This window comes from Ascaphus truei, chromosome 15 (genome assembly GCF_040206685.1).
Source record: "Ascaphus truei isolate aAscTru1 chromosome 15, aAscTru1.hap1, whole genome shotgun sequence".
In the NCBI taxonomy this organism is placed as follows: domain Eukaryota; kingdom Metazoa; phylum Chordata; class Amphibia; order Anura; family Ascaphidae; genus Ascaphus; species Ascaphus truei.
Window position 1 is genome coordinate 9,418,252 of NC_134497.1, and position 23,789 is coordinate 9,442,040.

Below are 23,789 nucleotides of genomic sequence, written 5' to 3' on the forward strand. Positions count from 1 at the left end.
GTGTGTGTGTGTATATATATCTATATCTATCTATATATATATAGATAGATATAGATAGATATAGATATATATATAAAAATGTGAACATCTCTAGATGCAGCTCTGACAGGCTTCAGTAAGGTACAATGCCAAAGTGACGAGCTTAAGGTTGGATGTGTTTTTCTGCCAGGAAACAACCACAGATGTGAGGACGGGGATTGAAGTGTTAGCATTCCCATCACATTCCTTTATGTTACAGTTTCGGTGCTCTACGGGAGTTGGGTTACCATCAGATATCTCCTTTCTGTTTGGTGCCAGTTAAATAGTGTGTGTGTGTGTGTGTGTGTGTGTGTGTGTGTGTGTGTGTGTGTGTGTGTGTGTGTGTGTGTGTGTGTGTGTGTGTGTGTGTGTGTGTGTGTGTGTGTGTGTGTGTGTGTGTGTGTGTGTGTGTGTGTGTGTGTGTGTGTGTGTGTGTGTTTTCGTTCTCTGGCTGCTTGCAGAATGCAATTTCTTTCAGTTTGAGTCACCTAATTAACATTGCTCTGTAAATCCAACATAATTTCCCAAAATGTTCCCTAGAACACCCGGGGCGTTGGCACAAAGTACAGTATGTGCAATTCTCACAGCAAGGGGGTAAAATATCTGGCCAATCACTATTGATGTTAAAAAAAAAAAACATGTAGATATGTTTACATGTAGATATGAACACACACCAGCTGTATATACTGTACATAAGTTATAAGTTAGATATAGTTTTGGGGTGAAAGCTCAACAGTTCACCCATTCTGATTCCTGCTCCTCTGGAGCAAAGAGCATGAAGTCTCTAGAAAAATCTAGATTATGTGTACAGATCCTCCACTGCTAGACAGAGGGAGAGAAGGCAAACGCTGAGAATCTCACTCTGCAATGAGGGTCTTGGATCCTCACTGTGATAAATAGGTGTAACACCTGTTGGGTCTCTCCAGCAGTGAAAGAGTTAAGATTGGAGAAGTCTGTTCTGGCCACTCTTTTGGAGATGGGCTTCCTTTCCACTGTGAGTGTAGGAGGTTGGTGAAATCCATCATAAAGAGCCAAAGGACCCATCTGCTGCTGTCCATTCTGCACACTAGATGGGCGGATGCAAGAGAGGGTGTCTCTTCCAACACCCTCCTCATCTTGGTCACAAGGCTGTTATCTGCGTCAGTTCTGCCTGTGGGCTAGGCCCTCCCTGGTCCACTTCTGCCCCCATCATGGGCAGCTCCATGCCTAGTCATGCCGGGTTATTCGGACCGTCCGAATTCTTGCAGGCATAAGCGACATCCTTGGCGATGCTGCACATCCGGTTGGACATCTGCAACTCGGTGCGGAAGGCTGAGGGGAAGCAAAACTTTTTGAAGCACGCCTTGAAGTTCTCGTCCAGGAAGGCATAGAGGACGGGGTTCAGGCTGCTGTTGGCATAGCCCAGGGCGATGCAGAAGTGCAGGATGGCCACCTTGAGGTCGCTGTCCGGCTTGGCCCCCAGGCTTTGCACCAGCACGAAGATCTGAATGGGGGTCCAGCAGATGATGAACACGGCCACCACTACCAGTACCAGCCGGGTGATCCGGCGCAGGTTACGGTCCTTCTCCTTGGATCCAGACAGAACTCGCACCTTCTTCAGGCGTCGGATCATCAGGCTATAGCAAATGGTGATGATGAGGACAGGAATGACGAAGGAGAAGAGGAAGACGCAGATGCCGAAGACGGGATCCCAGTAATATTCTGGGAATGGCATCTGCACCAAGCATTCAATCTCTGCAGAGCAAAGCAAAAACACTTTTAGCACTTTTACCATGTTTGACTGCTGTACTGAGAGAGAGTACAGACCTACACACGCACACACACTCACACACACATAGTCTCACACTGTCACACACACAGTCTCACACACACACACACGCACACACACAAACACACACACATGCGCACAAACACACACACACACACACACTCACACACACACACACACACACACCATCACATTGATGGACCCACTGGAAAATATTGAAAACCAATTATGTATAATTCTTTGCATTTCTCTGAGAACACTTAATTCAAAGCAGTTCAGCGATGTCTGTTTATCTGGATATGCAGAAGGAAAGGAGCACAGCTTCCCCATCAGTGGATCAAAAATAGATAGGGCAACTCCAGATGTAGTAAAATTGTGTTTATTGCACAATCAGTTTAGCAATGAAGGTGTAGGAAACACACCAACATGTTTCATCCAACAGGACATGATAAAGTTCTGTTGGAATAAACATGTTGGTGTGTTTCCTACACCTTCATTGCTAAACTGGTTGTGCAATATACACAATTTTACTACATCTCGAGTTGCCCCATCTATTTTTGATCCCCTGATGCGGAAGCTTTTTCTGCTTAAATTATAAAAGAAAAATACTGTAATGAAAATTATATATAAAAAATAAAACCAGCACAAAATTAAATGAGCACACAAATTTCCACTTATGTACCATGGAAATACTTGCCTCAATCAGCAGAATACAATCCCTTTAAACCTCGGTGGCAAAGCTTTTTGAAAAACATTCACCTTGGCAGACATTTTTATAGTGTGCTGGAAAACTTTATAATAACACTCACCTGGAGTAGAAATAAAACACCTAAAGGATTTCACAGTGAGGTGAGTGATCGGGATGCAGAAGACAAGTGGGCCTATTTTTGATCTGGTTTGAAACTGATTGGCCGGCGAAGCCGGCCAATTCAGTTGCAGAAGACAAGTGGGAGAAGGACAATTCAGTAAAAAGAAGGATGTGTGGATGTAAAAAGAAACCCCTGACCAATTAGGAGAAGGGCAGTTAGACCCTTGGCCTGAGGGGCCGTGGAGTGAGGCTTTAGGGAGGGCTACGTGTTTGAAGTGGCTCTTGCCTCGTGACTTACTAGTCCTCTGGTCACCTCCCCAAAAGCTTCCAGCACACCCACCCCCTATTGGGGTTCAGGTTTATTGAGTAATGTTATGAACTGTGATTAGTGTTATGATTGTATGTAACATGTTACAAGGTGTTCAGGGGTACAAAAGATAAGACGAAGAACGCACATTAAAGACAAAAGTTGAGCAACTTAAAACAAATAAAAGATAAAGCGAAAGAAAGGAAGGTCTGGTAAGATGGTGTTGGTGGTGTTATTACATTTGTCAAAGCTGGAGTGGTGCGAACTGGTCAGTTTTGCCCAGGTGGTTAATTTGGAAGAATGGGAAGGGTCCGAAGGATGCGCTCTTGGGTTAGGGAAAGGTGCAGTGCGCCTACGGCTGTACTCCTAAAACGTACCCCAGGTGTTATGAACCAAGAGTATTCACTGGGTCATGTAGCGGCAGTGAGTAGCATCATGTTCAGTGGGTCATGTAGCGGCAGTGAACATCATCAGGTTCACTGGGTCATATAGCGGCAGTGAGCATCATCAGGTTCAATGGGTCAGGTAGCTGCAGTGAGCATAATCAGGTTCACTGGATCATGTAGCAGTAGTGAACATCATCAGGCTCACTGGGTCATGTAGCGGCAGTGAGCATCATCAGGTTCACTGGGTCATGAAGCGGCAGTGAGCATCATCAGGCTCACTGGGTCATGTAGCTGCAGTGAGCATCATCAGGTTCACTGGGTCATGTAGCGGCAGTGAGCATCATCAGGCTCACTGGGTCATGTACCGGCAGTGAGGATCATCAGGTTCACTGGGTCATGTAGCAGCAGTGAGCATCATCAGGCTCACTGGGTCATGTAGCGGCAGTGAGCATCATCAGGCTCACTGGGTCATGTACCGGCAGTGAGGATCATCAGGATCACTGGGTCATGTAGCGGCAGTGAGCATCCTCAGGTTGACTGGGTCATGTAGCGGCAGTGAGCATCATCAGGTTGACTGGGTCATGTAGCGGCAGTGAGCATCATCAGGTTCACTGGTTCATGTAGCGGCAGTGAGCATCATCATGTTCACTGGGTGGGGTGACTTGCTGATCAGGTCCAGCAGTGTTGCTATTTATGGTTAGTATAAGGATGTGGTCAATTGTACCCAACCGTGGTGTTTGTTTTTATTTGGGTAGGTTAATACACCGAGTGGGCAAGGGTCGAGGGTACAAGGGTCAAGTGGACTTCAGGCATCACTCCACAGCCCCTTCTCATGGGGCTGCCTAAGCAATTATTTGTACAAAAGGACCGTGCTGTCTGAGCTGCACCAAGCTGTGGATTTTATTGGCATTTCTTCCCATGCCCTGATATGTGTTCTGTTGATCACAGCAGGAGGACTGCTGCACGTTGACGGCTGACTAATGAGATCTTATTTCCCTGGGGGATATTCTACACTACATGTAATTAAAAAAAATTCAGTCCCTCTCTCCCCCACCTTTTGCTCAGTGCAGACTGCAGGATTACAGGAGGGCTGCTATGATTGATCACTAGAACATATTAAGGTTCCTGGAGGCAGGTGTATGAAAACCTATTGCTGGAAACCACTCAATACACTGCAGGAGGGCTGGAGTCTCTGCTGTCAGATCAGGAGCAGAGGCTGAAGTGTGAAGAGGCCAGAGGGGTCAGGATCACTGCAATCCAATTTACAAACGCTGATTGACCAGATACTGTAGCACTGCTAGTGGCTCCTCATTAGCAACCATATAATTTCAAGAGAGAGTTGGATTCCCTACAGGCTGTATTTTATTGGTCAGGGAACATGAATAATATACATCAGTATTTCCATATATGATGTTCTGGGTGTTAATAATCAATTTCCTGAGAGTGTCACAGGAATAGATTTGTAGGCTTCTATGCCGTTAATTTAATTTGGAGTTAAATGATGGGCTGCAATTTTCGTGCCACTAATCTCATCACCATATTAATGCAAATTCCTTGCAAGTAGTGCACTTATGCTTCATCAAAATTAGCCCGAAATTAAAATCGGTACACAATGCAGCACAAAATAGTGTAATTTTGTACAGCTGGCTGTTAATAAATGACCAGATGTATGTTTCTTTAATTTCCTTTTCAGACAGAAATCTCCCCTGCCAGTCCCAACACCTGGGAATAACGGCAATCCTTATCCAATAAATTCCCAACCTTGGAAGAACTCTGCCCTGTGTTACACTAGCTCAGAATTCATCTAAATAGGATTTCAAGGGATATGGCGCAACCACTTACCAGCTTGCTCTATATGTGTTTGTATTGTGATATTGTACGTATAACTTTATCATTATGCATATGTACTGGTACCACTCTGGGCCATATTTGCTAAGCAGTGCTATTCCACAAGACAATTTACAGTGCCAGAAGACCGCTAATGGCCAATTCACTTGAATTGGCCACAAACAATCTCCAAGCACCATATGGTGTCTTGTGAAATTGCCCTGCTTAGTAAATAGGAATCTACATTTATAAATGTCACACATTATCAAGCAGTACCACAACCATGTAATAAAGTATGAAACCCTAGAGACACTAACCATTGTTCTCCATCTCAGCTGACCCCATGACCATGACAGGGATTCCAATGAACGAGGCCAGAACCCAGATGCAGACGTTTACCACCTTGGCCTTGTGCGGAGTCCGGATGTCAAGTGCCTTGACGGGGTGGCAGATGGCGATGTAACGATCCACACTCATCATGGTCAGGGTGAAGGTGCTGGTGAACATGTTGTAGTAGTCTATGGAAATGGCAATCTTGCACAGGACGTTGCCAAAGGGCCAAATGCCCAGGAAGATGTCAGTGCCCTGGAACGGGAGGGTGATCAGCACCAGAGCATCGGCCATAGCCAGGTTAAAGATGTAGATGTTGGTGGCTGTTTTCATCTTGGTGTATCTGGAAAAGTCCAACACAGGGAGGCAAGTTGAAAAACATAAACAAGCTGGGAGATCTTACAGAGGCACAGAGGCCAGTAAACATTACAGAGATGCAAATTACAGAGATAGCAAGACTGGGAAATAATACAGATACACGGAGGCCAGTAAATGTTACAGAGATTAAAAGGCTGGGAAATTATACAGATACACGGAGGCCAGTAAATATTACAGAGATTCAAAGGCTGGGAAATAATACAGATATAAGGAGGCCAGTAAATGTTAGAGATTCAAAGACTGGGAAATTATACAGATACACGGAGGCCAGTAAATATTACAGAGATACAAAGGCTGGGAAATAATACAGATATATGGAGGCCAGTAAATACTGTATTACAGAGATACAAAGGCTGGGAAATAATACAGATACATGGAGGCCAGTAAATGTTACAGAGATACAAAGGCTGGGAAATAATACAGATATAAGGAGGCCAGTAAATATTACAGAGATACAAAGGCTAGGAAATAATACATACAGTATACAAGGAGGCCAGTAAATATTACAGAGATACAAAGGCTGGGAAATAATACAGATACACGGAGGCCAGTAAATATTACAGAGATACAAAGGCTGGGAAATTATACAGATACACGGAGGCCAGTAAATATTACAGAGATACAAAGGCTGGTAAATTATACAGATACAAGGAGGCCAGTAAATATTACAGAGATACAAAGGCTGGGAAATAATACAGATACACGGAGGCCAGTAAATATTACAGAGATACAAAGGCTGGGAAATAATACAGATACATGGAGGCCAGTAAATATTACAGAGATACAAAGGCTGGGAAATAATACAGATATAAGGAGGCCAGTAAATATTACAGAGATACAAAGGCTGGGAAATAATACAGATACATGGAGGCCAGTAAATATTACAGAGATACAAAGGCTGGGAAATAATTCAGATATAAGGAGGCCAGTAAATATTACAGAGATACAAAGGCTGGGAAATAATTCAGATATAAGGAGGCCAGTAAATATTACAGAGATACAAAGGCTGGGAAATAATACAGATATAAGGAGGCCAGTAAATATTACAGAGATACAAAGGCTGGGAAATAATACAGATACATGGAGGCCAGTAAATATTACAGAGATACAAAGGCTGGGAAATAATTCAGATATAAGGAGGCCAGTAAATATTACAGAGATACAAAGGCTGGGAAATAATTCAGATATAAGGAGGCCAGTAAATATTACAGAGATACAAAGGCTGGGAAATAATACAGATACAAGGAGGCCAGTAAATATTACAGAGATACAAAGGCTGGGAAATAATACAGATACACGGAGGCCAGTAAATATTGCAGAGATACAAAGGCTGGGAAATAATACAGATATAAGGAGGCCAATAAATATTACAGAGATACAAAGGCTGGGAAATAATACAGATATAAGGAGGCCAGTAAATATTACAGAGATACAAAGGCTGGGAAATAATACAGATACACGGAGGCCAGTAAATATTACAGAGATACAAAGGCTGGGAAATAATACAGATATAAGGAGGCCAGTAAATATTACAGGGATACAAAGGCTGGGAAATGTCACCTTATGACAAGATCACCCTACTTACTTAATTCTTCCAAACTTCAAATTGCTAACACAATGTGCAGCTGGGTGTGAGCAATAGATACAGGGCCACAACAGACACACAACATCCTGGTACACAGCACAGTGTCCCCGTTAATGGTGCAATGCAAACTTTTTTATGTTTCTTAATTCTTCATGACACAGTAAGTTATTTTAGTTACAAATTTAGGCAAAAAAATAAAAAACAAACAGACAAATTGCCGCCGTTCTCAGAGAAAGCCCAATTGGGCTGGAACTAATTTGTTTATTTTCATCCTGTAAATATGAATTTTCGGATATCCTGTGGTTTGTTAAATGAGTGATTCTGTACCTACTTTATTTTGCAAGGTTTGAATTAAAATATATATACGATTTTCAGAGAGGGGTGATGGAATAAAGTACCGGAGATGGGAAAGTAGAAATGAAAACAGTTTGGCAAAACATATGGTTACAATTTTGGAAATTCAAGAATCTGGTAATTGTCCCGGAAAGTTCTAATGAAGAGCTCCCCATTAATGTATAATGTGACAAGGGAGCAACAAGGTTGTAAGAGACAGTGTGACAGATGGACATGTAATAGTTTGGAGCTACAAAGTGTGACACCTCTAAAAGACTAGACACGCCATTGATATCAAAGAGAGAACAAAGAGCTTCACACTTATTGGGCCAGATAGCAATGCACAGCTTGGTTCTGCATATGAAAGTGTGTTTATAGAGATCTTGGTTCATCAAACACAGCCTATTGGAGAGAGAACTTGTGCTGCTAAGCTGTGGTCCCCCGCCTGCTCAGTAATGTATCTGTATTAGCGAGGAGACATTGTGGGCATCTCAAAGAATGTTCGAGCTGAGAGGAGCACATACGGGCAAATGTAATAAAGAAGGAGACCGCAGTGACGCGTGCAGCACACTGCACTGAGACAGCCTCAGAATCATTAAACATTCCGTCAGATGCTTTAACACCACATACAGTATGCTGGACACAGCACCAAGAAAGGACCTGCAGCTTTATACGGAAGGGTTCTACTCTGTTCTGCGGGGATACAGAAGCATAGAAGGGGCCAGTAGATAATTGTCTGTTGGCCCATTGGTTCTGCCTGCTCTATCCTATGTACATAGACTGTGTGTTGTCTGTACAGGTCTGTAAAGCATCGTGTACATGGCAAGCTTTGCTATATTAGAATAATAATAATAATAATGATGATGTACTTATTTAACACTGTAAGTGTGCCAACGCTGTACAGTATGTGGCAGAAGTACAAGAGAAGGATGAGTTCCTGTCCGAATAGATACATCAGAAGCATCATAACACTTTCATTTATTGAAGCTTTTATAGATTTTGAAAAAGTAATTTACCAGGGAAAATGTCAGAATATAGATGTGGCTTTCAGTCTGAGATACAATGCAGAGAAGCAAACATTGCAATGACCAGTTACGCTGCGTCCACTCTGCCGCTTTCCGCGCTCATGCTTGAGAGCGGTGACGTCACCAACTTTTTCAAGCGCGAGCAGGGGTTGCCATGGCCGGGGGCGTGGCTGAGCAGTGACTGGTGCTAATTGGTTGAGGAAGTCATGTGACCCTTCAGCGCGCCTGGAAGACAATTTCATCTGTCTCTCCAAGTGCCCGTGAGCGTAGTGGCAGGGGTGTGCACGCTGCGTGTCCAGACACATTCACATTAATTGTACTCAACGCGTTAAGCACCAGGCGTGGCCAGCAGCAGCGTGGACGCAGCCGTAGTTTCTTGTGCATCTCTTTGGTGCTATATGGAGTAACAGTTAGTAACCCCCTCATTACAGTGGCACATTATCTCTAGGGCAGCAGTTCCCCCGGGGTATATAAATGATATAACAGGGCATGGAAATGCCAGTGGGAAGAGGAGAAGCTGCTTGCGATGTATCGGAGAGGGACTCTTATGATGCAGTGGGAGATCTGGAGCTGAGGATTGGAGGAAACAGGGAAATGCTGGGAAGAAGATACAGAATACAGAGACACAACAAGGAAGGACAAATATAACTGGGGCTTGTCCCCAGAGAGTACAGAGTATTTCCCCACACAAGCCTTACTCTCATTTACTGGAATTAAACAGGAGACAGTCAGATATGGCTCAAACACTACAGCACAACATAAAAAGGGCAGAATCCCTGTAGAAAGTATGGAGTGGTGTGTAAAAACAAAACTTCTGTTAATACTAAGTAAATGGGACTGTTGATTTCTGGATGCTGGCACATTCTCAGTGTGACCCTGGGGAGGGGGTCTCACCATTGCAAAACATGGGCAGTATCAGTATTCGTACCTATGGGCTGCTCCATTTCTTATTTATATTTTGAAGTGTTTTGTTCCTTTTTGGAATGGGTAGTTCTTTGGGTGTCCAGAGTGCCTAATATCCTACATTACCTGGAGGACTTTCTTTTTGTGGCTCCTAGGGGTACTCAAGTTTGCTTTGGGTTGCTCCAATGCTTTGAGTGGCTGGCATGGAAATGTGTCATTCTGTTGGAAGGAATAACATGGAGTACTGTCCTTAGTTTTCTTGGCATTGGAATACCGTATTTCCTCGATTCTAAGACGCACCATTTTTCAAATTTTAACATGTCTGAAATCGGGATGCGTCTTAGAATCGATGTCTTTGAAAAAAAAACGAGGCTACAAGGGTGCGCTGCTGGAGTACCAGCCCGGGTGGGAAGCCGGAGCCACCACAGCAGCGAGGGCTGCTGGGTTACCCTGCACCTGGTGGAGCCGGTTTTCGAATCGCTGGAGGTGGGAGTCACTTACAAGGGAGGCCGGGAAGGAGGACGGTGGAGGGATGCAGCCGGCCGCCATGCTCTGTTAACTGGATTACCAGTCAATGGGCAGCAGCGGGAACTTGTCCACTGCCTCATCGTCGTCCAGCCCACCCGGCACCCTTCACCGGTCGGAGGGAGGAGGTGGTGGGGGTGGTCGGGGGAAGAAGCAGGGGAAGAATTCGCTGGATAATCAAAGCGATGAGTACAAGGTGCAGAGGAAACGCAACAACAAACAAAGTGTAATTAAATGAAAGGTGCGTCTTACAATCGATGGCGCCTTAGAATTGAGGAAATACGGTAGATACTGAGGAGGCGGTGTCATGTGTGGTGAGCAGAGGCTAGTTTAAAGGGTTTGTAATATCCCTGCTATGGCGGGATTGGTTTGGTGGTGCCAGACTGGGTCCTGTGGGATCGGTGTGTTTACTGGTTTTGTTGTTTGGGAGAGGTGGTTCATGTCCTGTTATTGCTATGGACCTACAGGTGTCCTCACAAAGGAAATAATCTCACATTTATTTTTGAACCAGATATCCGGTCAACAAAGGGGGGGGGGGTCATGCGTCAAGTTTGTCCGTGGGCTCTCGACATAGCAATGGGCAGGTTTCAAGTTATGTCATGTTGTAGAAATATTATGGTGGCAATAATATAAAAAACTGTGGCTGTTGAACTCCAGCAGGGTTTCATGTGTTTATTGGTGTGTGTATGTCAGCGGGGGAAGAGTGGGGGGGGGTGGTATGGTCAATGGGGCATCCTGAGGTCACAGGACACATATATCAAGCAGAGTGGAAGAGAGAAAGCTTTCTCAGACCATAAATCCTCAAATAAACAAACATATTGAAAGCTTAACACAGGCAACGAGTTTATTGCTCTCCTCTCCACTAACCCTGCATGCAGGAGAGCAACATTATTATGTGGGTCTTTAGCAATGGGAAAAGATCGATATATATATATATATATATATATATACACACGCTGCAAAGAATGGCTGTGTCCTTCCTCGTCCTCACCGTTGAAGTCATAGGGAAGTGAGAAATTAATCTTTTCAGTGTACAATTTATCTACCACCACCACAAAGGCCAGATTCACAATGCATCGTTATTGACTTAACCAGGCGTTAAGTTAACACATCCTGCAGTGCTAACGGGTACGTTCAAAGCTCACTAACGCAGTGCTAAGTGCTATTTTCGGCCATAACCTGCCCTTGCGCTGCTATAACTAAAGAACCTCTGGGACATAACACCCGTGTCGTACCCAAAGGCGTTTCCCCAAGGCCTCGGATATAGTACAGGTGCGCGCGCGACGGAGCGCATGGCGTCACGCGCGCCTGTACGAGAAGCGATCCATGGCCTATTGATTGCGCGATGGGGAGGCGTGTGCGAGGGCATGCCGGAGGTGTGCTCGTGAAATCACGTGAGCGGTTCGCCCTCATCGGCTGAACCGCCCACGTTACCCGGCCGTCGTGCGACAAAATAACAAGCCAGTGTAGAAGGGGTTAACCGCATGAGGACGAGCCACTCCAAAGACCACCTGGAATCCATCAGCCCCCCCCCCCCTTGCATGTCTGACCTGGGTACTGTGTGTTGCCATGCTGCTTTTTTTTTTTAATTCTACAAAATAATCTCTGGGATATAACACCTGAGTCGCTCCAAAGGCGTCAGCCTTTATCAGCTGCCGAAGGGCAGCCAAAGGGTGTCGCCATTCGTTAATGTTTGGTACTGTTAAAGCTGCTCTGTTGCATTCTCAAACTCACCAACTCTCTCTTCCCCCGTACCCAATGTTTCAACCTACCCTGCCTGAAGATTGTAAGCTCCTTGAGGCAGGCCCTCTTCTAACAGCACATTGCAGGACTGTCCTACCTCTCCTAACACATCACATTTCAGGCCTATCCTACCTCTCCTAACACAGCACATTGCAGGCCTGTCCTACCTCTTCTAACAGAGCACATTAACACAGCACATTGCAGGCCTATCCTACCTCTCCTAACAAAGCACATTGCAGGCCTATCCTACCTCTTCTAACACAGCACATTGCAGGCCTATCCTACCTCTCCTAACACAGCACATTGCAGGCCTATCCTACCTCTCCTAACAACACATTGCAGGCATATCCTACCTCTCCTAACACAGCACATTGCAGGCCTATCCTACCTCTTCTAACAGCACATTGCAGGCCTGTCCTACCTCTTCTAACAGCACATTGCAGGCCTGTCCTACCTCTTCTAACACAGCACATTGCAGGCCTATCCTACCTCTCCTAACACAGCACATTGCAGGCATATCCTACCTCTCCTAACACAGCACATTGCAGGCCTATCCTACCTCTCCTAACACAGCACATTGCAGGCCTATCCTACCTCTCCTAACACAGCACATTGCAGGCATGTCCTACCTCTTCTAACACAGCACATTGCAGGCCTGTCCTACCTCTTCTAACAGCACATTGCAGGCCTATCCTACCTCTTCTAACACAGCACATTGCAGGCCTATCCTACCTCTCCTAACACAGCACATTGCAGGCCTATCCTACCTCTCCTAACACAGCACATTGCAGGCATATCCTACCTCTCCTAATACAGCACATTGCAGGCCTATCCTACCTCTCCTAACACAGCACATTGCAGGCCTGTCCTACCTCTTCTAACACAGCACATTGCAGGCCTATCCTACCTCTCCTAACACAGCACATTACAGGCCTGTCCTACCTCTCCTAACACAGTACATTGCAGGCCTGTCCTACCTCTCCTAACACAATTGTAATCCTGTCTGTAATTGTTTCATTTGCCCATAATCTATCTCTGACTGTTCATGAAAGTCTGTAAACTGATTGCATAACCTTTGTTCATTTAATGCAACCATTTATTATTATAACTGTGGCCTTTCCTGTCTGTCTCGCGTGTAACAAAATAATTCTATTTAATTTGAGTTCTCAAACTGATTGTAGAGTATTGCGATGCCCCTTAAGTGGAGGCCTGTATTTACTGGGGAAAAAATGATAATGATAATTGACATTAGAGCTAATGATATGCAAAAGAGGTGTTCCCTGGGATACCTGGGATACATGCCAAAGGAAGTCATTAAAATATACTTTCATTCCCTAGTAGCCTGTGTCCCAGGTATCTCTGGTTTGCGCCTTATTCAGCATCTCTCCCCTCTCCCCTCTCCCCTCTCTCCTCTCTCCTCTCTCCTTTCTCCTCTCCCCTCTCCCCTCTCTCCTCTCTCCTCTCTCCTCTCTCCTTTCTCCTCTCCTCTCCCCTCTCTCCTCTCTCCTCTCTCCTCTCCCCTCTCCCCTCTCCCCTCTCCCCTCTCTCTTCTCCCCTCCTCCATTCTCCTCCTTTCTCCTCTCTTCTCCTCCTTCATCTCTCTCATATTTTGTGGATCTGCGTTATATCCCTCCACTGCCAGTCACACAATGCGATATATTTAGAAGACACAGCAATGCAATCATTTTAGAACACTTGACTAATACAATTTAAATTAAAACACAATTATGTGTATTCTTTGATTACTAGTAAATATAAATAATTTCTGCAATATTATTTATAATTTCGTTCACCTACAAAATGAAACATTGCGCTGTGAAAAATAATTTTTTAGTTGATACATACAGTACCAACGTCATTCTGTGCTAACACTATTAACAGAGTTTCTAAGGTTTAGCTCAATTCAAACTTGTTGGATGAGTTTGACTTTTTCTTGCACACAGAAACCTTATTTTTGGTAAATTCCATCAAGATCTGAACACCTAGAGCAGTTGATTTGTATGCGCCCCCAAAAATATGTATATGTGAGAAATTTCAGGTTACTATATAGGCGCACACAAGCGCAATTCAAAATGCGATTTCCCTGCATCAAATGAAGCCGTTTACAATTCCTAATACATAAGCCCTGCAGAGAAATGCCTAAGGCCTTGGTCCCGCTGCGGCCGGCAGGGCGGGCCACCAGCACCTTACCCGAATAGTCCTTGTCCCCGCTGCCTCCTTCCGGCAGGGCTGACTGCGTACTGTGACACGTCAGTCTGCTGAAGCTACAACCTCCTTGTGCTTTGCAGCGCTGACGCGTCACGTGGTTCGCGAGTCAGCCAATGGGGAGGAGGGGAGGAGAGCTGCTTGTGTGTCTGTTTTGTGCGTTCGGCACATATCTCCCCGTTATCTCTCACACATGGGGGGGGGGCGGGAGGGAGACTTTACAGCACCAGAACTGTCCCCTTGTATGACCCTCCCCCCACCCCTCTCTCGAACCCACAACCTCAACCCCTCTCCCCGGGCTCAATGGCTGCGCCCCCCCTGAACCGTTTGGCCATCCCCCCCCCCCGACCCGTTTGCCCAAGGCCCCCGCTCTGGGAAAAAGTTTCCTGCAGAGCGCAGATCGCGGTGCAGTGAGTTGCATTTGCCGCCGGCAAGCAAGACAGCCGTGCGGAAGCGTGCAGCGGGGCCTTAGCGTTAGCAGTCAGGACTCCACTCAAAGAATAAGTTCCTAAAAATGTCAGATTAACATGTGGTTTTTTAAGAAACTCCACAAAAAAATGTGTTTAACAGCAATAGCTCTCACAGCTCTATCTCTCCACAATCCCACTTATTGCTTCCCCAATGCCAACTCCCTCACACATTACCTGCTCTCACAGCTGTACCTCCGCACACTCCCACTTACTGCTTCCCCAACACCAACTCCCTCACACATTACCTGCTCTCACAGCTCTACCTCTGCACACTCCCACTTACTGCTTCCCCAACCCCAACTCCCTCACACATTACCTGCTCTCACAGCTCTACCTCCGCACACTCCCACTTACTGCTTCCCCAACACCAACTCCCTCACACATTACCTGCTCTCACAGCTCTACCTCCGCACACTCCCACTTACTGCTTCCCCAACTCCCTCACACATTACCTGCTCTCACAGCTCTACCTCCGCACACTCCAACTTACTGCTTCCCCAACACCAACTCCCTCACACATTACCTGCTCTCACAGCTCTATCTCCGCACACTCCCACTTACTGCTTCCCCAACACCAACTCCCTCACACATTACCTGCTCTCACAGCTCTACCTCCGCACACTCCCACTTACTGCTTCACCAACTCCCTCACACATTACCTGCTCTCACAGCTCTACCTCCCGCACCCTCCCACTTACTGCTTCCCCAACACCAACTCCCTCACACATTACCTGCTCTCACAGCTCTACCTCCGCACACTCCCACTTACTGCTTCCCCAATACCAACTCCCTCACATATTACCTGCTCTCACAGCTCTACCTCCGCACACTCCCACTTACTGCTTCCCCAACTCCCTCACACATTACCTGCTCTCACAGCTCTACCTCCGCACACTCCCACTTACTGCTTCCCCAACACCAACTCCCTCACACATTACCTGCTCTCACAGCTCTATCTCCGCACACTCCTACTTACTGCTTCCCCAACACCAACTCCCTCACACATTACCTGCTCTCACAGCTCTACCTCTGCACACTCCCACTTACTGCTTCACCAACTCTCTCACACATTACCTGCTCTCACAGCTCTATCTCCGCACACTCCCACTTACTGCTTCCCCAACACCAACTCCCTCACACATTACCTGCTCTGACAGCTCTACCTCCGCACACTCCCACTTACTGCTTCCCCAACTCCAACTCCCTCACACATTACCTGCTCTCGCAGCTCTACCTCCGCACACTCCACTTACTGTTTCCCCAACACCCTCACACATTACCTGCTCTCACAGCTCTACCTCCACACACTCCCACTTACTGCTTCCCCAATGCCAGCTCCATCACACATTACCTGCTCTCACAGCTCTACCTCCGCACACTCCCACTTACTGCTTCCCCAAAACCAACTCCCTCACACATTACTTGCTCTCACAGCTCTACCTCCGCATACTCCCACTTACTGCTTCCCCAACGCCAGCTCACATAACAAGCAGCTATCTACAACACAGCAACCTTCTTATCCCCCTGTACATTATGTTTCCACTTACCCTTCCGTATAGATTGCAAGCTCCCTGGGATGGGGCCTCCCCTACCTACTGTCACAATGTACATTAATGTTTGATATTTCATTGGTTTCGTCCTCCCATCCTATTGTACTGGAACATGTTGACGCATTATAAATATATGATGATAATAATTCTCTAACAGCTACAGAGTAAATGATCAGGGGTAAGGGGGTATATATAGTATTAGGAATGTGTATAAAGTCTTCCAGCTACATAACTGGGTAAGAAAACCTGCACCAGATTTTTTTATTTTTTTTTTAAAAAGAGGTCCGTACCAGTTGGAAACTTCAGCTTTGCTAATTCTCGTGCAGATATTTTGTACCCGTGTTTCACCCGGGAGTGTACGATACATATTTATACATGAGTCCTATTCATTAAATTCCTATAAGTGCATTTATAGGTACAAACATATATTTGCATCGCCGTGTTCATTATGCCATTATCCCATGTCCAAACTGGGCCAAAAACTGCCAATTTTTTAATCCGTTTCTCTCTCTCTCTCTCTCTCTCTCTCTCTCTCTCTCTCTCTCTCTCTCTCTCTCTCTCTCTCTCTCTCTCTCTCTCTCTCTCTCTCTCTCTCTCTCTCTCTCTCTCTCTCTCTCCCCCCAACATACACCGGCACATGCTACATGTACCCAACACACATAGGCGCACGCTACATGTACCCAACACACCCCATACACCGGCGCATGCTACATGTACCCAACACACACCATATACCGACACATGCTACATGTACCCAACACACACCATACACCGGCACACGCTACATGTACCCAACACACAGCATACACTGGCACACGCTACATGTACCCAACACACACCATACACAGACACACGCTGCATGTACCCAACACACACCATACACAGGCGCATGCTACATGTACCCAACACACACTATATACCGGCACACGCTACATGTACCCAACACACACCATACACTGGCAAATGCTACATGTACCCAACACACATAGGCGCACGCTACATGTACTCAACACACCCCATACACCGGCGCATGTTACATGTACCCAACACACAGCATACACTGGCACACGCTACATGTACCCAACACACCCCATACACCGGCGCATGCTACATGTACCCAACACACACCATATACCGACACATGCTACATGTACCCAACGCACACCATACACAGACACACGCTGCATGTACCCAACACACACCATACACAGGCGTATGCTACATGTACCCAACACACACCATATACCGGCACACGCTACATGTACCCAACACACATCATACACAGGCGTATGCTACATGTACCCAACACACACCATATAACGGCACACGCTACATGTACCCAACACACACCATACACCGGCACATGCTACATGTACCCAACACACATAGGCACATGCTACTTGTATCCAACACACCCCATACACCGGCGCATGCTACATGTACCCAACACACACCATATACCGACACATGCTACATGTACCCAACACACACCATACACCGGCACATGCTACATGTACCCAACACACAGCATACACTGGCACACGCTACATGTACCCAACACACACCATACACAGACGCATGCTGCATGTACCCAACACACACGATATACCGACACATGCTACATGTAGCCAACGCACACCATACACAGGCGCACGCTGCATGTACCCAACACACACCATACACAGACGCACGCTGCATGTACCCAACACACACCATACACAGGCGTATGCTACATGTACCCAACACACACCATATACCGGCACACGCTACATGTACCCAACACACACCATACACCGGCACATGCTACATGTACCCAACACACATAGGCACACGCTACATGTACCCAACACACCCCATACACCGGCCCATGCTACATGTACCCAACACACACCATACACCGGCACATGCTACATGTACCCAACACACAGCATACACTGGCACATGCTACATGTACCCAACGCACACCATACACAGGCGCACGCTACATGTACCCAACACACACCATATACCGACACATGCTACATGTACCCAACACACACCATACACCGGCACACGCTACATGTACCCAACACACTGCATACACTGGCACACGCTACATGTACCCAACACACACCATACAGAGACGCACGCTGCATGTACCCAACACACACCATAAACCGACACATGCTACATGTACCCAACACACAGCATACACTGGTGCATGCTACATGTACCCAACACACACCATACACTGGCACATGCTACATGTACCCAACACACACCATACACCGACACATGCTACATGTACCCAACACACAGCATACACTGGTGCATGCTACATGTACCCAACACACACCATACACAGGCGTATGCTACATGTACCCAACACACACCATATACCGGCACACGCTACATGTACCCAACACACACCATACACCGGCACATGCTACATGTACCCAACACACGTAGGCACACGCTACATGTACCCAACACACCCCATACACCTGCGCATGCTACATGTACCCAACACACACCATATACCGACACATGCTACATGTACCCAACACACACCATACACCGGCACATGCTACATGTACCCAACACACAGCATACACTGGCACACGCTACATGTAACCAACACACACCATACACAGGCGCACGCTACATGTACCCAACACACACCATATACCGACACATGCTACATGTACCCAACACACACCATACACCGGCACACGCTACATGTACCCAACACACAGCATACACTGGCACACGCTACATGTACCCAACACACACCATACACAGACACACGCTGCATGTACCCAACACACACCATACACAGGCGCATGCTACATGTACCCAACACACACTATATACCGGCACACGCTACATGTACCCAACACACACCATACACTGGCAAATGCTACATGTACCCAACACACATAGGCGCACGCTACATGTACTCAACACACCCCATACACCGGCGCATGTTACATGTACCCAACACACAGCATACACTGGCACACGCTACATGTACCCAACACACCCCATACACCGGCGCATGCTACATGTACCCAACACACACCATATACCGACACATGCTACATGTACCCAACGCACACCATACACAGACACACGCTGCATGTACCCAACACACACCATACACAGGCGTATGCTACATGTACCCAACACACACCATATACCGGCACACGCTACATGTACCCAACACACATCATACACAGGCGTATGCTACATGTACCCAACACACACCATATAACGGCACACGCTACATGTACCCAACACACACCATACACCGGCACATGCTACATGTACCCAACACACATAGGCACATGCTACTTGTATCCAACACACCCCATACACCGGCGCATGCTACATGTACCCAACACACACCATATACCGACACATGCTACATGTACCCAACACACACCATACACCGGCACATGCTACATGTACCCAACACACAGCATACACTGGCACACGCTACATGTACCCAACACACACCATACACAGACGCATGCTGCATGTACCCAACACACACGATATACCGACACATGCTACATGTAGCCAACGCACACCATACACAGGCGCACGCTGCATGTACCCAACACACACCATACACAGACGCACGCTGCATGTACCCAACACACACCATACACAGGCGTATGCTACATGTACCCAACACACACCATATACCGGCACACGCTACATGTACCCAACACACACCATACACCGGCACATGCTACATGTACCCAACACACATAGGCACACGCTACATGTACCCAACACACCCCATACACCGGCCCATGCTACATGTACCCAACACACACCATACACCGGCACATGCTACATGTACCCAACACACAGCATACACTGGCACATGCTACATGTACCCAACGCACACCATACACAGGCGCACGCTACATGTACCCAACACACACCATATACCGACACATGCTACATGTACCCAACACACACCATACACCGGCACACGCTACATGTACCCAACACACTGCATACACTGGCACACGCTACATGTACCCAACACACACCATACAGAGACGCACGCTGCATGTACCCAACACACACCATAAACCGACACATGCTACATGTACCCAACACACAGCATACACTGGTGCATGCTACATGTACCCAACACACACCATACACTGGCACATGCTACATGTACCCAACACACACCATACACCGACACATGCTACATGTACCCAACACACAGCATACACTGGTGCATGCTACATGTACCCAACACACACCATACACAGGCGTATGCTACATGTACCCAACACACACCATATACCGGCACACGCTACATGTACCCAACACACACCATACACCGGCACATGCTACATGTACCCAACACACGTAGGCACACGCTACATGTACCCAACACACCCCATACACCTGCGCATGCTACATGTACCCAACACACACCATATACCGACACATGCTACATGTACCCAACACACACCATACACCGGCACATGCTACATGTACCCAACACACAGCATACACTGGCACACGCTACATGTAACCAACACACACCATACACAGGCGCACGCTACATGTACCCAACACACACCATATACCGACACATGCTACATGTACCCAACACACACCATACACCGGCACACGCTACATGTACCCAACACACAGCATACACTGGCACACGCTACATGTACCCAACACACACCATACACAGACACACGCTGCATGTACCCAACACACACCATACACAGGCGCATGCTACATGTACCCAACACACACTATATACCGGCACACGCTACATGTACCCAACACACACCATACACTGGCAAATGCTACATGTACCCAACACACATAGGCGCACGCTACATGTACTCAACACACCCCATACACCGGCGCATGTTACATGTACCCAACACACAGCATACACTGGCACACGCTACATGTACCCAACACACCCCATACACCGGCGCATGCTACATGTACCCAACACACACCATATACCGACACATGCTACATGTACCCAACGCACACCATACACAGACACACGCTGCATGTACCCAACACACACCATACACAGGCGTATGCTACATGTACCCAACACACACCATATACCGGCACACGCTACATGTACCCAACACACATCATACACAGGCGTATGCTACATGTACCCAACACACCATATAACGGCACACGCTACATGTACCCAACACACACCATACACCGGCACATGCTACATGTACCCAACACACATAGGCACATGCTACTTGTATCCAACACACCCCATACACCGGCGCATGCTACATGTACCCAACACACATAGGCACATGCTACTTGTATCCAACACACCCCATACACCGGCGCATGCTACATGTACCCAACACACACCATATACCGACACATGCTACATGTACCCAACACACACCATACACCGGCACATGCTACATGTACCCAACACACAGCATACACTGGCACACGCTACATGTACCCAACACACACCATACACAGACGCATGCTGCATGTACCCAACACACACGATATACCGACACATGCTACATGTAGCCAACGCACACCATACACAGGCGCACGCTGCATGTACCCAACACACACCATACACAGACGCACGCTGCATGTACCCAACACACACCATACACAGGCGTATGCTACATGTACCCAACACACACCATATACCGGCACACGCTACATGTACCCAACACACACCATACACCGGCACATGCTACATGTACCCAACACACATAGGCACACGCTACATGTACCCAACACACCCCATACACCGGCCCATGCTACATGTACCCAACACACACCATACACCGGCACATGCTACATGTACCCAACACACAGCATACACTGGCACATGCTACATGTACCCAACGCACACCATACACAGGCGCACGCTACATGTACCCAACACACACCATATACCGACACATGCTACATGTACCCAACACACACCATACACCGGCACACGCTACATGTACCCAACACACTGCATACACTGGCACACGCTACATGTACCCAACACACACCATACAGAGACGCACGCTGCATGTACCCAACACACACCATAAACCGACACATGCTACATGTACCCAACACACAGCATACACTGGTGCATGCTACATGTACCCAACACACACCATACACTGGCACATGCTACATGTACCCAACACACACCATACACCGACACATGCTACATGTACCCAACACACAGCATACACTGGTGCATGCTACATGTACCCAACACACACCATACACAGGCGTATGCTACATGTACCCAACACACACCATATACCGGCACACGCTACATGTACCCAACACACACCATACACCGGCACATGCTACATGTACCCAACACACGTAGGCACACGCTACATGTACCCAACACACCCCATACACCTGCGCATGCTACATGTACCCAACACACACCATATACCGACACATGCTACATGTACCCAACACACACCATACACCGGCACATGCTACATGTACCCAACACACAGCATACACTGGCACACGCTACATGTAACCAACACACACCATACACAGGCGCACGCTACATGTACCCAACACACACCATATACCGACACATGCTACATGTACCCAACACACACCATACACCGGCACACGCTACATGTACCCAACACACAGAATACACTGGCACACGCTACATGTACCCAACACACACCATACAGAGACGCACGCTGCATGTACCCAACACACACCATAAACCGACACATGCTACATGTACCCAACACACAGCATACACTGGTGCATGCTACATGTACCCAACACACACCATACACTGGCACATGCTACATGTACCCAACACACACCATACACTGGCACATGCTACATGTACCCAACACACACCATACACAGACGCACGCTGCATGTACCCAACACGCACCATATACCGGCACATTCAGTTATCTACATCATCAAGGGGGTTGGACTGTTTTAAACATCCCTGGGCCCTTGCACGATTGTCGAGCTGACCCGTCATATCTTCCACTCAAGTTGAGAAGAGACAGACACTAGTGTTGTACTTTACAGGCTAGAACAGGGGTGCGCAAAGTGGGGGCTCAAGATTATTCTGGGGGAGGGGCGCAGACTTCTCAGTTTGTCTCAAAGTATTTTCCGTCTGTTGCACTTGGCAGCATGAAGACTGTATCCCACGAACTCCCCTTTCTCTCCCCCCTCCATGTCCCTTGTTTGTTGTAGGGATTAGTTAGTTGGGGCCATGCTTGGACCAGGGCTGCTAATTAATCTGAATGAGCGAGCATCGATTTACAGCATGAACGATCAATGCCGGGATATCACTAATGCACAGTATGTGTCAGAGGCCTCTGCTGGGCCCAGCTGCACTGCAGCAAAGTCACAGAGCTGGACCTTGCTGGGATCTCGGACGCCTGCCCGTGGGGCTCTACAGGGCAAGCACCAATCTGTCCTGTCCCCATCTAATTCTTCACCTGGAAAAAAGGGAGATGGGTTTTGGGCAGTTCCACAAAGAGCAGAGCCCAGAACAGAAGCCAGAGGGACAGTGCAGAAGTAGTTCTCAAATCACTCCTGAGCTAGACCAGGTTACTGTGGAAAACATACCGAACCAAGGT

At 47.2% G+C, this 23,789-nt stretch overlaps 1 protein-coding gene across 1 annotated transcript in view; it reads right to left on the bottom strand.

Moving 5' to 3' along the window:
* Positions 1-315: 315 nt before the first annotated feature.
* Positions 316-23,789, bottom strand: part of OPRL1 (opioid related nociceptin receptor 1) — a 31,164-nt gene continuing 7,690 nt past the window's right edge. Inside the window, exons 3-4 of the mRNA XM_075571531.1 lie at positions 5,432-5,787; positions 316-1,752 (exon numbers count right to left, since the gene is read on the bottom strand). Of these exons, the coding sequence (XP_075427646.1) occupies positions 1,229-1,752; positions 5,432-5,787 (880 nt within the window). The 3' untranslated portion in view covers positions 316-1,228. The remainder of the gene's footprint in view (positions 1,753-5,431; positions 5,788-23,789) is intronic.